Source organism: Ovis canadensis, chromosome 3 (genome assembly GCF_042477335.2).
Source record: "Ovis canadensis isolate MfBH-ARS-UI-01 breed Bighorn chromosome 3, ARS-UI_OviCan_v2, whole genome shotgun sequence".
In the NCBI taxonomy this organism is placed as follows: Eukaryota; Metazoa; Chordata; class Mammalia; order Artiodactyla; family Bovidae; genus Ovis; species Ovis canadensis.
This window is the reverse complement of record NC_091247.1, coordinates 3,125,786-3,138,158: the sequence shown is the minus strand read 5'-3', so window position 1 is coordinate 3,138,158 and position 12,373 is coordinate 3,125,786. Positions and strand designations below refer to the sequence as shown.

Sequence of the window (12,373 nt, the reverse complement as noted above, 5' to 3'; positions counted from 1 at the left end):
AGGGTCTCTGTCCTCCTGGGGGCCCAGTGGCGGCCTCACCCGGGTCAGCCAACCGGCCCACCCAGGCTGCCCCTCCTCCCGTCCACCCCTGCCATGGGTTCTGTCCCTGTTGTGCCCATCACTGAGGGGCCAGGGCTCGGGGGGTGAAGCGGCAGCCCCAGGGACACACGGCTGGCGAGGACGCTGGGGTTGGAGCCCAGGTGTCTCCGGGCCTCTCCTGGGCTGAGCCAGCCCGGGCCCTGCCCGGAAGGCTTCATTCCAGGAGGCCATTTTGACCAGACGGTCTGGTGGGTCCACACGGTGAAGCCCTGGGGCTTCTGTGCCACCAGGGGACGGGGAGAGGTCTTGGGGACAGCGTGGCAGGCGGTCGGGGTGTGTGCTGCACCCCCGGCCTTGGCCCAGCACCCTGCTGGGAGCCCCACCACCTCCCCACTTGCAGGAAGGGGTGCTGACCAAGGGCAGATGGAAACGGGGACCCGCCTGGCTCCCTGCCTGCATCTCTGGGCCCTAAGTCTTGGCCACAGACGTGGTGTTCTGGAGCCTTCAGCACCCAGGCCTCAGGCCAGGCTGACTAGAGCCCACTCCCCCGGCTGAGACCTTGGTCTACTCCGGGACCTTGCCTGGGAGATAAACACGTGGGCTCCTCTGGCGTTCAGAGGGAGAAAGTGTTCCCAGAGCCAGGGCGGGGGTCTACTAGGCCAAGGCCGAGGGCCCCCCGGGGGGTTGAGCAGGAGGCCGGGAGCAACAGGAGGCTTCTGCCCAGAGGAGCCCTCTGGGACAGGCAGAGCCGCCTGGAACGCAGGGCACCCCCTGCCCCAGGGGTCCTGACAGTGCTCCAGCGATGGGGTCCCCCGGGGGCAGGGGAGCCCAAGGGGTCCCAGGCTGCGTCCAGGAGGCCTCGCGGGAGTGGGGCTCACCAGACCCCCGGGCACTGGAGCCCAGCACTCAGAGGGGCACCAGCAGGGCCCTGGCACAGCGTCCATCCGTCTGGCCGCATCCGAAGCCGTGGGTGCCAGGACTACAGGAGGAGGGAGCTGGGATAGGACAGTCCTGCACTCCAGCCTCACGGAGAGAGGAACCCTCTCTCCACGGGCACAGCCACAGCAGCAGGCCTGCCCAGCCACCCGCTCGGTGGCTCAGTGTGCAGCAGCAGCATCAGAGGGCACCAGCAGGAGGCCCTACCCCAGAACAGGGCCCCAGACCACCAGGTGGCGCCAGCCTGGTGCAGCCACCCCAGTGCCCACCTGCATGGTGGGCAGACGGGCAGGTGGGCCCAGTCAGACTGCCCACTCACCAAAGCACTCCAGCCACGGACGCCAGCAGTACAGTGCCCAGCCGAGCCTCGGGGGCACCAGCCAGCCTGCCAGGTGCTGCGGCCCCATCTTGACTGCTCCCAGGCAGGCTCCAGCAGCCCGCAGAGCTGTGGCCCGCCTGCCTGACACCCGACGGCCACCTCAGAGCAAGGGAGATCAGCAGACCTGATGCCACGCCCCCCCACCGCGGCGGCCAGCCCGGCGAAGCGGCCTGGGAAGGCGCCACTGAGGAAACCAGCCTGGGGACAGGGGAGCGGGCACGAGAGGCCTCTCCCCTCAGCTCAATGACCCGCTGCTCCCTGGCCCCCAATGCTGGCCACAGCAGGCCAGACAGCGAGGGGGGCACCCACAGGGGGTGGGGAGGCTGGAGACGGCTAGGAGGAACCGGGCTGGAGGGGAAAGTGTGGGCAGAGCCTGCAGGGTGGGGTCAGAACGCTCTGATGGAGGAGAAAAGGCAGGGAGAGGGAGGGAGAGAGGCCCCCACGGGGAAAAGCGAGCCCTCCCCAACTCCCAGAGAATTCTCAGCGCCCAGGAAGCCTGGCACTCAGCTGGCAGGAACACAGGGGCACCGAGTCTCAGCGGCTCCCAGCCAGGTCAGGATGCTAAAGGCTCTGGGCAGTCCTGCAGGAAGAAGTTGTCTGACGGCCTGGAAGCCAGCATTCCCAAGCCAGCTGTCCTCAGAGGCTTTCTACATCCAGACCACACCTGGAGGATTACAGGACCACCCGAGGTTGGCCAGACACTCGACTCCCTAGTGTGACGCTCTGGGGCTTCCCTGGTGGCTCAGCTGGTACAGAATCGGCCTGCCAAGACGGGAGACCTAACTGAGGCTTTGGAGAGGGTCCTGGCCTGGGGTGAGGGGGGGAGGAGAGCCAGGCGCCTTTCGAAGGGGCAGCAGGGTGGCAGTGGCCAGACTGTGGGGAGGCCAGCGACCGGGGACAAGGCCGCTCGGAGCCACTGACCTCACAGGCAACCCGGGAGCGGGGGGTGCCGGGGTCAGTCAGGAGGCAGGGGGAGGAAAAGGGCAGGGGCCTTTTCTGGGGTTTCCAGGGGGAAGCACAGTGAGACAGGACCAACACGCTTGCCCCGCCAGTGCGGAGGCTTTCAGTGGCTCTGGGCGCGGGGGCCACCCCGAGTTGTCTGGAGCCTGCCCTGGGTACACTCGCCCTACTGTCCCCAGGACCTGACCTGCCCTCCAGGCTCAGACCGACGAGCTCAGGGTTGGAAGACAGACAGGAAAGGACATGGCGAGTAAACGTGTCCAAACCGCCCAGGAAAGGAAGGTCTGCGCTGGGGGCACTCGTGGGGTCTGCTCTGCGCTCTCACAGTCCAGTCGGCTCCCTGGGCCTCCCCAGACCGGCCCCCAACCCTCCGCGGGCAGCGAAGTCCTGCCCTCACGCTGCTGCTCCAAGGCCAGAGGTCCCTCAGGGCGTTCGTGGAGAAGCAGGCCTGGGGGCTGGCTCAGCCTCCAGGACTGACTCTGCAAATGTCACAGGAGGTTCTGGGCGGGATAATAGGGGGTTGTTAGCCACGGGAAGGACGGGGCGGGTAATCAAGGCAGAGCACGGGCTGCCAGCTCCCAGAGAACAATGCCCAGGCCCGTGCCCATGGGGGCGGCTGTCAGGAGCTCGGATCCTGCAAGACTGTGACTGGTGATTAATGCTGAAGGTCACACAGCCCAGAACACTTCTGGAAATAAACACGCTTTCATAAACACACGAACATCCTGAGAAGGTAGTCAAGCTAGGCTGGGAGACAAATTGCACAGCCTGGGGGTGGGGGACACGCACACGGCAGCCCCAGCCCCCATACCGCTCGCCACTGCAGCTGCCCGGCTCATCTGCAGCACGGTGAGCAGCCTGGTTGGCTGACTTTGGCTGATGGCCAAGGGTCAAGGCCGACGTTGGCACCAGCTCACAGATGCGTCCAGGCGGCACAGGACGTGTGGGGCCTTCTTGTGCGTGGCCAGAGGGGCAGGACCCACCGTGGGGCTTTCGCCCCTCAGCAAGAACAGCGGCTGACTGGCCATCAAAGTCGGGGCCTGACATTTGGGGCAAGGCTGAGCCACCCTGTGCCTGAGTCCCATCTTTCTGTCTGTAACTCCTGACAAGGTGGCACTGTGAGCATCTTCACCAGAAGACAGGAAGACAGAGGCTCAGAGAGACAAAGCGACCTGCCCAAGGCCACACAGCCACAGCCCTGTGGCGGGGAGGGGAAGGGCTCAAACTGCAACATCCAGCCCCTCCCCACTCAGATGCAGCCTCCAGCCGCAGAAGGCCCCAGTGCACAGCCTGGAGGGCGTGCTTGTGACTCACTCTGACTGCAGAGGCAGGGATGACAGGAGAACCCCAGGTCCCAGCGTCTGCAGTGAAGTCTGTTTATTGATAGAAAACAGGCGCGTCCAGAGCGGCCCAGGGCTGGAGCACCCTTCTCCAAGGCAGAAGACGGGTCAGCTAGCCTCCGTCTTGCAGGGCTGGGTGGGATCCTGGTCCTCAGCCCCTTCCGCAGCAGTGGTGGATCTGGGGGGCCCCGCAGCCTCTAAAAGGAGCTCCAGGGCCCCCTCGCCAGCCACTCGGCGTACCTTCTCCCCTCTGGCTGCCAGGATTTCTTCAATATTCCTGAGAAAGAGAGAGGTGCTGTGACGCTTCCTGGCCATTTTGCATCTTGGACCCTCGAGGGCACCCCAGGCCAAGCTCAAGTGTGTGGGTCCTAGACTGGTGTGGCACCAGGTCCACCCAGTCAGGAGCCCCCTGAACACCATCCCTCACTGTGCGCCGCCCCTCACTGAACACCGCCCCTCACTGAACACTGCCTCCACGAGGGGGCGTGGCTGACGCTGCAGGACCAGAGCCCCCAACCACACTAGCTCACACCTGCCCCAGCCTCAGAGAGGACAGAAAGGTGCATGCTAGGACCCGGGCCCCATAGCAGATACTTAGGAAGGAGCGCCTTGTAGGCTGAAGGAAGGAACCACAAAGCAAAAGGTAAGCTGTCAACATAGTCTGATCCCTCCTGTTGGGGACGGGGTGGGGGGTGGCTGACATGTCACCAGGTCCTGCTGCCCCTGAGGCTAGTACTGAGAGCAGAGGCCAGGCAGTGAAGCAGGACCAAGGGGGGATGGCCTAGGGCAGAAAATCGCATACTTGGGGCATACTTCCACCAAAAAGTTATCATGGTTCATCTGAATTTCAAGCTCAACGATGCATTTCTTGACAAGGAAGCTGGGCTATAGAGATAGGCTCTGTAATCTTCATTAGAAGGGCGGTGCCCCAGGGACGGTGGGTGGGGCCGCAGACTCAGGAGGGACCAGGCTAGCCCTGGGATACAGGCCTCTGTCCTCAGCCCTGCCCAGGCAGGCCTCACCTCTTCCCATCCAGGTCCGAGAACCAGCCCAGGTTGTCGGCGATGATGTGATGGTTCTGGCAGCCGGGGCAGGTCACAATGACCACACCCTGGTGATAAGCGAGCTTGGAGATGCGCTTCGAGGACCTGGTCCCACAGACCTTGGGGAGACTCCAAAGTGAGGCCCTCCACACGGCCCCGCCCCTCCCAGGACGGATAGCCCCGCCCCTCCCAGGACGGATAGCTCCGCCCCTCCCAGGACGGATAGCCCCGCCCCTCCCAGGACGGATAGCCCCGCCCCTCCCAGGACGGATAGCCCCGCCCCTCCCAGGACGGATAGCCCCGCCCCTCCCAGGACGGATAGCCCCGCCCCTCCCAGGACGGATAGCCCCGCCCCTCCCAGGACGGATAGCCCCGCCCCTCCCAGGACGGATAGCCCCGCCCCTCCCAGGACGGATAGCCCCGCCCCTCCCAGGACGGATAGCCCCGCCCCTCCCAGGACGGATAGCCCCGCCCCTCCCGGAAGGCTTAGCTCCACCTCCGGAAGGATCTGTCACCCGTGATAGCCCCACCTCTCCCGGAAGGCCCCGCCCCAGCCTGGCCCCACCTCCGGAGGGATCCGCCCCCACTGGTAGTCGCACCCTCCTGGAAGGCCCCGCCCCAGCTTAGCCCTACCTCCGGAAGGATCCGCCCCCACTGGTAGCCCCACCTCTTCGCGCGTCCCCGCCCTCTCCCAGATGGATCCACCCTCGAATGATAGCCCCACCCCTTCAGGGAGGTCCCGCCCCCTGTGGATGGCCCCGCCCTCCCCCGCCGTTCCGCAGCACCGTCGCGCGCCAGATGCGGACCCGGGCCCCTCCCCCCCCGGCACCGCCCCCGCCACGGGCCCACCTTGCAGGTGTAGACAAGCTGGTAGTGCGCCGGCCCGGGTCCCGGCTCGGAGCTCAAGCGCCGCCAGCCCCACCCCCACGCCCGCCTTGTCCCCGCGGCCTGCAGGCGGACCCGGAGACCCCATAGCCACCTCGGGCCGGGCCCGCGGGGCCGCGCGCGGCTCAACAGTATCGGCACGTGGCTCAGCGCCGCCCGCAGCATGCCGCCCTCCGGTTGCCCCGCCCCGCTGCCATCTTGGAAGCGGGCAGCGGCGGAAGCGACCCTCCCCGGCTTCCGGCGCCAGTGGGCGGGCAGTGCTCTGCTGCCCCCTGGCGGGCGGCGGTGAGCTCTGCTGCCCCCTGGCGACCGGCGGCGCGTGCTGGACCGAGACCACTGGAGGCGGCCATGTCCGGACCGCGGTAGTTTATTGACAAAGTTGCACTTTAAGGTGCCCACACAGAACCCTCCCGTGCTCGCCGACGAAGAGGCGGCCTGGGGGCGGGGGGGGCGGCGCGCCCCGCTCCCGCGACGGGGAGGGCTGGACGGTGGGCCGGCTAGGCGCCCTCGGTGTCGGTGTTGTCGCTGCCCGTGGTGTTCTCTCCGTCCGCCTCCCCCTGCCGCGCGCCGAGCTGCATCTTCCGGAGGGCCCGCTTCCTGCGGGAGACCCAGACAGCGCAGGCGGGCGGGGGCTCGCACGAGGCCCCCGCCCGCAGCCCCACCCACCGCCCGCGCGCCCACCTGCGGTAGTTCTCGAAGCTCTCCTTGAGGCGCCGCCGGCCCTTCTCCTTCTCTGGGGGCTCCCGGCCGTTCAGTCCTGCGTCCTGGAGGAGGGGCGAGGCTCGGACTCCGGCCGGCGCCCCTGTGGGCCCCACTCCCGGCCCTGGGGCTGCGCACTGGGGACCAGGTCGGCGGGGTGCCCTGTCCCTCTTTTCAGATGACACGACAGGCCCGGGGACCCTCGGCGCCAGGCCAGGGTTCCTTCCACTACAGTGTCTGGGGTGGCCCCTTTTGTTGTCAGGCTCGGTGCAGTGGACAGGGAGGCCGAGTTCCACTCACTTAACGCTGAGCCCTGTCCAGAAGACTGGACTGCTCCCTGCCCCACTTTGTCTACAAATGGAGGAGTCTCAGCTTCACTTCACCTTCCAAACACCCACCACACCCCAGGAGCCCATGGGCAGAGTCTGGGCTCAGGCCCGGGACATCCAGGTGGAGGAATCACTCTCAGGGGTCCAGGCTGAGAACCTCCCCAGGGGCCTCCCAGGGACCCCAGGCAGCCTTACTTCTGGGGTCAGCGATAGCTGTTCCTCCTGTGGAGCCACAGACGGCTGCTCCGGGCTCTCCCCGATGGCCAGGCTGCCTGGAAGGGAGAGTGCCTGTCCGTCCTGCCCAGCTGCCAGGTACCTCTTACCTCCTCAGCCTGGGCCAGCCCTGTGCCACCTCCTGGGTCCTTACTTGGACCTGCCAGGATTCCCGTTGTGTAGGTACGGGGACTCAAGTTCACTTCTCACCCCCCGAGTAGACGGCTCAGGTGCCCTGGGAGCAGGGGCTGAGGTCCTAGGGCTCCCTCCATATCTGGAAGGGCCCAAGGCTCAGGACCCTCAGAAAAAATGCTCTGATGGGCTGGCCACAGTGGCGGCCGGGTATGGATCCCAGGTCTCAGGGACATGGTGGGAGCAGCCCAGGCCCAGGTCTTCCCCTGAAGCTCACACCTTTCCCTCCTCCTTGGCCTCCGACCCAGCCTGCCCCACCTCCTGCAAGGGGCCATGCCAGCCCAGGGTTGGGGCTCCCAGGCTGGCTGGCCAGCGGCCTTCACTGCCCACTCGTGGCCTGTGGGTCCTTCCTGCCCATCCCCACGTGGGGGCTCGGTGGCTTCAAGCTTGCGTCTTTGGGCGGCAGCGGAGGGACCAAGTCTTCACTTCTCCATTTGCTGCCTCCTCTTCCTCTTTCGTTGCCCCCCAGCAGCTGGCGTCTGACGCTGAGGAAGTCTGTCTGGCTTCACAGGCTACCTCTGCGGTAGCGCCCCTCCCCCCACCCCGCCCCCACCCTCCCAAATTCCCATCTGACACCCAGCTTCGGATCCAGCCCCTCATCATCTCCTCGGGGCCACCCCACACCCTGTGTCCAGGCAGGCAGAGTGATCCCGCCTCCGCCGCCTGAAGCCCCCAGTGCGGTCACCCGGAGCTGTACCCCCTTCCCTGTCTATTCCCACTTCCTGGCAGGCTGCACCTGGGCAGCGGCCACCGCCCCGCTCCCTGCTCTGGAGGACGGGTGCCCCTCCTTCTCAGCATTCCCGGGCCCGAGTGGAAGCTGACAGCCTGGGCCCCAGGCTCAAATGGGGCTCCTATCCGCTTTCTGGGGGTTGCTCATCCTCTGTGCCCCAGTGTGCTCATCTGTGTAGTGAGGCATGAAGGTCCTGGGGCCAGGGCTGGGGTGCGCGCCCCCTGGCACCAGCATCACGCAGCGTGTGTGCCGAAGGTCGAGACAGGAGCCAACTTGCCACCACGAGGAGGCCTTGGTCAGATTCCTCAGGGACAGGCCGCGGGCCTCCTCACCTTTGTCTGAGAGTTGGGTATCCTCCTCCAGGTCCTGAGGGGGCGACAACTTCCCAAGAGACATGGGGCGATCAGACCGCTGCCCTGCCGGGAGTGGACCTGACCGTCCACGCTGCCCACCCTGGGGTGCTGTCCCCACCACCGTCCCCCGGTGCCAGGCTCTCAGGGAGGGACCTATGCTGCCCAGGTGGGCACGGGGCAGAGGGCAGGCAGTGCACGGCCAAGTCCCCAGAGCTTCGCATACAGGACTGTGGTCTGGCGGAGGCTGTGGCCCGCAGCGTCCAGTGAAGCCCGCCTGGGCCTGACCTGCAGAGTCACGCTCACCTCCTCGGAATTCCTGGGTGAGCTGTCCTCCACGTCGGAGCTCTGCAGTCACAGAATAGGGGTCCATCAGCAGGCTGTGAGGGAACCAAGCCACTCCTGGGCGTGGGGTGGGGTCCCGAGCCGGGCCCCCCACCAAGGAAGCCCCTCCCAGCTGGGCCTGGCCAGAACGCGTCTCCTGCCCCACTTACCGTGCCTGGCCCTGAGCTTCGCCAGCCCTGCAGCAACCCTCCAGGGGGGCTCAGCGAGGAGCCAACCTTCCGGAGGGAGGCGGGGCTCAGGAAGGGCCAGGGGCCTCTGGCGGCTCCTCCCCGGGGCTCTGTGGCCTCCAGGACACACCTGCTCCTGCGTGGCGCCCCCCCCCCCGCCCCCCCGCCCCCCCCCCCCCGCGGCAGGGTCAACCCCGCGGAGGCCCCCGGGGAGGCCCACCAGGACGAGCGCGTCCAGCCGCCGCCGCCGGAGCTCGCCCTCCAGGGTCAGCAGCTGGCCCTCACGCTGGAACAGCTGCAGCTGGAGCTCATCCACCTTCTCGCTCAGCTCGCGCACCTGCTTCCGCAGCGCGTCCTTGTCCTGCAGGCTGCGTGCGTGCTGCGCGTGCAGCTCCCCCCGCATCAGGGTGGCCTGCGGGGCAGAGGGGCAGGGCAGGTGTCAGGAGGGGGATCCTTGCTGAGCCTGCTTGTGAGCGTGGCCTGGCCCCATGCCCCAGGACACACACACAGCGCACACCCCGCCTGGCTTTCATTTCCCCTCCTCATCTCTCACTTCTCAGCAGTTGATTTCTAGCAACGCTCCCGGGAGGACTTCCAGCAACAAGGCTGCGGAGGGGCCAGCGGCGGCCCCTTCCCCTTTCTCCCCTGAGGATAGCTCTCATGTTTGGGGCGTGTTAAACATGACCCCAGGCTCACGACAGGAAGTGTGGGCCGTTCAGAAAACATGCAGGAGATGACTGCCTCCCCACGAAGGGCCCCCGGCCACCCTGCCCCCGTGTTTCCTGTTTCACGGGCGCGCTTGACACTGAGAACACGATCGTGGACAGCCATGTGATGTTCTTCAGAGCGAACACCCCACGCTTTCTCACGCCCGCCCTCCTCAGTGGGGACGCTGAGGTCCCAGGCAGCCGGCCCGAAGCGACCAGCCAGGGAGGCCGTGGCTGCGGGAAGGCCTGGAGGAAGCCAGCCTCTGTCTCCGGCGACGGTCCTGGAAGCTAAGCCACACACCCCTGTGTCAGCGCTCACGACTTTGAACGAGCAGGCACTGCTTCTATCAGAGCTCATCGAAGGCTACATAGACGACCGCCTCCCCCGAAAGGCTGGCGTGGCCCTACCTGGTCCCTTTCAATGGCGACCTCCTCCATCTGCCGCAGGATGGCCTCGATGCGGTCCTTGTACATCTTGGAGTCCCTCCGCAGGGCCAGGCACTGCAGCTCGAACGTCTCCTTCTCCTCCGCGCTCTACAGAAGATGCCAGCTAGCCCCACCGCCCGCGGCCCCAATGGCCGGGCTGGAGGGCAGCTCCCGGCCGCGGCTGGGCCCCCGACAGCACCCCCACGTGAGGCCCTGCCGCCTACCCGAGTGCGTAGGGCCTCGGCCTGGCGCAGGTCCCTGCGCAGGGAGAAGATGGTGGCGGCCTGCTGCTGGAGGTCCTGCTGCGCCCGCTGCCAGTCCTCCTCCGGCACCTGGACGTGGGGGCGGCCCTGGTCCGGCTTCCCCTCCTGTGGGTGCAGGGGAAGAGGGTGGGAGGGCACGGGCCAGGCTCCCTCCGAGCCTGCCGCCGCCAGCCCCAGCGGCCCACCTGCACCGAAGCGCCGCCGCCGCCAGCCCCGCGGGCCCACCTGCACCGAAGCCTCCAAGCCCTGCACGCGCGCCTGCAGCAGCGCCTTCTCCTGCTGCAGCTCCCAGAGCAGCTCCTGGCTGGGCCGCAGCTCCATGGCGCGCCTGAGCTTCAGCGTGTGCTTGCGCTCCACCCTGCAGTCGTCTTCCGCCTTCATGAGGCTGTGCTTCAGCCGGTCGATCTGAGGAGAGTGGGGGGTTGCCGTCAGGGTCGGCCGGGGGGCCCTGCCCCACACCGCCCCCCGTCCCCCCCCCCCCGCCCCGGGCACCTCCAGCAGCAGCCCGCGGTGCCCCGTGAGGGCTGCGTCGCGCTCCTCGCTCTGGCGGGCCAGGCGCAGGGCCAAATCGTAGTTCTCGGCCTTGCAGCGCTGGAGCTCGCGGCTGCCCGCCTCGCAGGCCTCCTTGAGATGCTGCACGCGCTCCTGGAGCTTGCGCAGCAGGCTGTCCTTCACGCGCAGCTCCTCGGCGAGGTCGTCTCTGGAGCTCAGCAGGGCCGTCAGCTCCTGCACCCTCTTCTGCAGCTTCATCACCTCGCTCATCAGCAGCTGCGTCAGGCCTGACTCACCGGAAGCATCTGCGGAGCGGGCAGGATCAGACGGCGCGCCCCTCCCAGGGGCCCCACTGGAGGACCGAGCGGCTCTGGGGTGGCTTGGCCAAGGGGTCAGCTCCCCGCCCAGGGGGTGAACTGAGGGACGGACTCACCTCCGCGCCCTGTTCCCACCCACCCCGCCAACCCCACCAGGGCAGGATGGCCTGGGGTCTGGGCGTCCACCCCTCTCTAATTCTGTTGTCGTCTTGGTTGAGAGGTGGGAGGACGTGACTCGGGGCCACCCCGCTGGCTTCTTGGGCAGGGCTTCGGCGAGGTCAGAGGGCCTTCTGGGCAGAAGGGGCTCTGGGCCGAGCATCAGCCTGTGCCTTCCCCCTCCCACAGGCCCCAACCTGGGGCTTGGGCTCCCTTTCCTGCAGCCTCTGCCCCTCCACGAGCTCAGGATGGTGGGATGGGAAGGACACCCACATGGGGACGAAAGCTGGCAGCTTCCCACGTGAGGCTCACTCCTTTCCTTTCACCTGCAGTTCACCCATCGGGACCAGGCTCCCCCGCCCCTCGCGCCCTAGGCCTGCGCCGCCGCTCACCGATGATCATGGAGAAGACGCGGGTGGGCTCCTTGCCCGTGACCTTCCTGTAGAGCTGCGGGTAGTACAGCTCCAGGCTCTCGAGGAAGGCCACGTAGCCCTTGTGGCCCGTCCGCTGCAGGATGTCCAGGAGCACTCCTGTGACCCAGAGAGGACGCACGTGATGGCCCACGAGGCTGCAGCGGGGGCCAGCCTGGCCCCACCTCGGGGCGCTCCCGGGGGCGTCTGCCGCACGGGGAGTGGGCGTAGTGGCAAGCACACGGGGCCAGAGGCGGGGTGGGGGTTGGGGGGCCTGCTAGGCCCCCGGGGGACCAGGGTGGGGGGCAGAGTGCGGCCGCCCGCGGCACTGACCCACTTTCCGTTTGCGGGTGACCAGGCTGGGATCGCTGAGCACCTGCTCCTCGTCGTCGGGGTTCAGCACCTTGCACTGGCGCAGGTAGGGGGTCATGCGGGCGGGGTCGATGACGGAGATGAGCTTCACTCGGAAGCCCTCCAGGGCGCTCCAGCATGCGTCCTCGTTCTCGTAGTCGGACATGGCTGGGAGGAGGCAGCCGCTGCTGAGCTGCGGGCCCCGGTGGGGCCCAGGCCGGCCGTCTCGGCCGCAGGAGCCCAGCCCAGGGGTGCGAAGAAGGGAGAAGCCCCCTGCTGCCACTCACTCACCCAGCGTCTCCCCCTGCCTCCCCAGGCCCTGCTGCCGACCCTTCAGGTGCCCTGGGCTTTTTCTCCCAAAGGACCCTGATAAGAGTTGGGGACGCGTGGAGACGCTCCAGGATCAGGGTGGTGTCTAGGAGGACACAGTCGGCAGTCCCGCAGCCCTCCTCTGGCCCCGCCCGACCCCCCAGGACACCCCAAGTGCTGTGGGGGCTGGCGGGAGGCACGTGAGGGAGGGGGCCGGTGCCAGGGCACCCGGGCCCCAGGCTGTGCTGCGGGACTTCCTCCTTGCCCTCGGGACAGGGGCCCTCACATCCCATCCTCCCAGCCTCCCTTCTTCCGGCGGCTGGTGACGCAACAGT

The 12,373-nt window shown here is 67.5% G+C and overlaps 2 protein-coding genes across 6 annotated transcripts in view; both read right to left on the bottom strand.

Annotated features, from left to right (window-relative positions):
* Positions 1–3,676: 3,676 nt before the first annotated feature.
* On the bottom strand, positions 3,677–5,920 carry DNLZ (DNL-type zinc finger). Its single transcript, XM_069580260.2, has 3 exons — positions 5,547–5,920; positions 4,677–4,816; positions 3,677–3,931 (listed from the first exon to the last, which is right to left on the bottom strand). The coding sequence occupies exons 1-3, from the start codon at positions 5,745–5,747 to the stop codon at positions 3,763–3,765; spliced, it is 510 nt and encodes a 169-aa protein (XP_069436361.1). The 5' UTR covers positions 5,748–5,920; the 3' UTR covers positions 3,677–3,762.
* A 13-nt stretch (positions 5,921–5,933) lies between these two features.
* LOC138435371 (caspase recruitment domain-containing protein 9-like) overlaps positions 5,934–12,373 on the bottom strand; it is a 30,878-nt gene continuing 24,438 nt past the window's right edge. For 2 of the 5 annotated variants that reach the window (XM_069579907.1, XM_069579908.1), the window contains 12 exons: positions 11,712–11,897; positions 11,361–11,498; positions 10,496–10,800; positions 10,229–10,408; positions 9,965–10,108; positions 9,723–9,848; positions 8,828–9,019; positions 8,402–8,443; positions 8,078–8,126; positions 6,806–6,882; positions 6,264–6,346; positions 5,934–6,179 (listed from right to left, as the gene is read on the bottom strand). In XM_069579907.1, the coding sequence (XP_069436008.1) occupies positions 6,080–6,179; positions 6,264–6,346; positions 6,806–6,882; positions 8,078–8,126; positions 8,402–8,443; positions 8,828–9,019; positions 9,723–9,848; positions 9,965–10,108; positions 10,229–10,408; positions 10,496–10,800; positions 11,361–11,498; positions 11,712–11,897 (1,622 nt within the window). In that variant the 3' untranslated portion in view covers positions 5,934–6,079. Of the gene's footprint in view, positions 6,180–6,263; positions 6,347–6,805; positions 6,883–8,077; positions 8,127–8,401; positions 8,444–8,827; positions 9,020–9,207; positions 9,603–9,722; positions 9,849–9,964; positions 10,109–10,228; positions 10,409–10,495; positions 10,801–11,360; positions 11,499–11,711; positions 11,898–12,020; positions 12,347–12,373 lie in introns of those variants that run through there. The other 3 variants (XM_069579909.1, XM_069579910.1, XM_069579892.1) reach the window with 3 other exon arrangements.

Excerpts from the sequence above, each read along its gene's own strand:
- DNLZ (XM_069580260.2), bottom strand. The coding sequence starts at position 5,747 with ATGCTGCGGGCGGCGCTGAGCCACGTGCCGATACTGTTGAGCCGCGCG. Across the intron at positions 4,817-5,546 it reads AGCTTGTCTACACCTGCAAG|GTCTGTGGGACCAGGTCCTC; the intron begins GTGGGCCCGTGG and ends AGTCTCCCCAAG. Across the intron at positions 3,932-4,676 it reads TCGGACCTGGATGGGAAGAG|GAATATTGAAGAAATCCTGG; the intron begins GTGAGGCCTGCC and ends TCTCTTTCTCAG.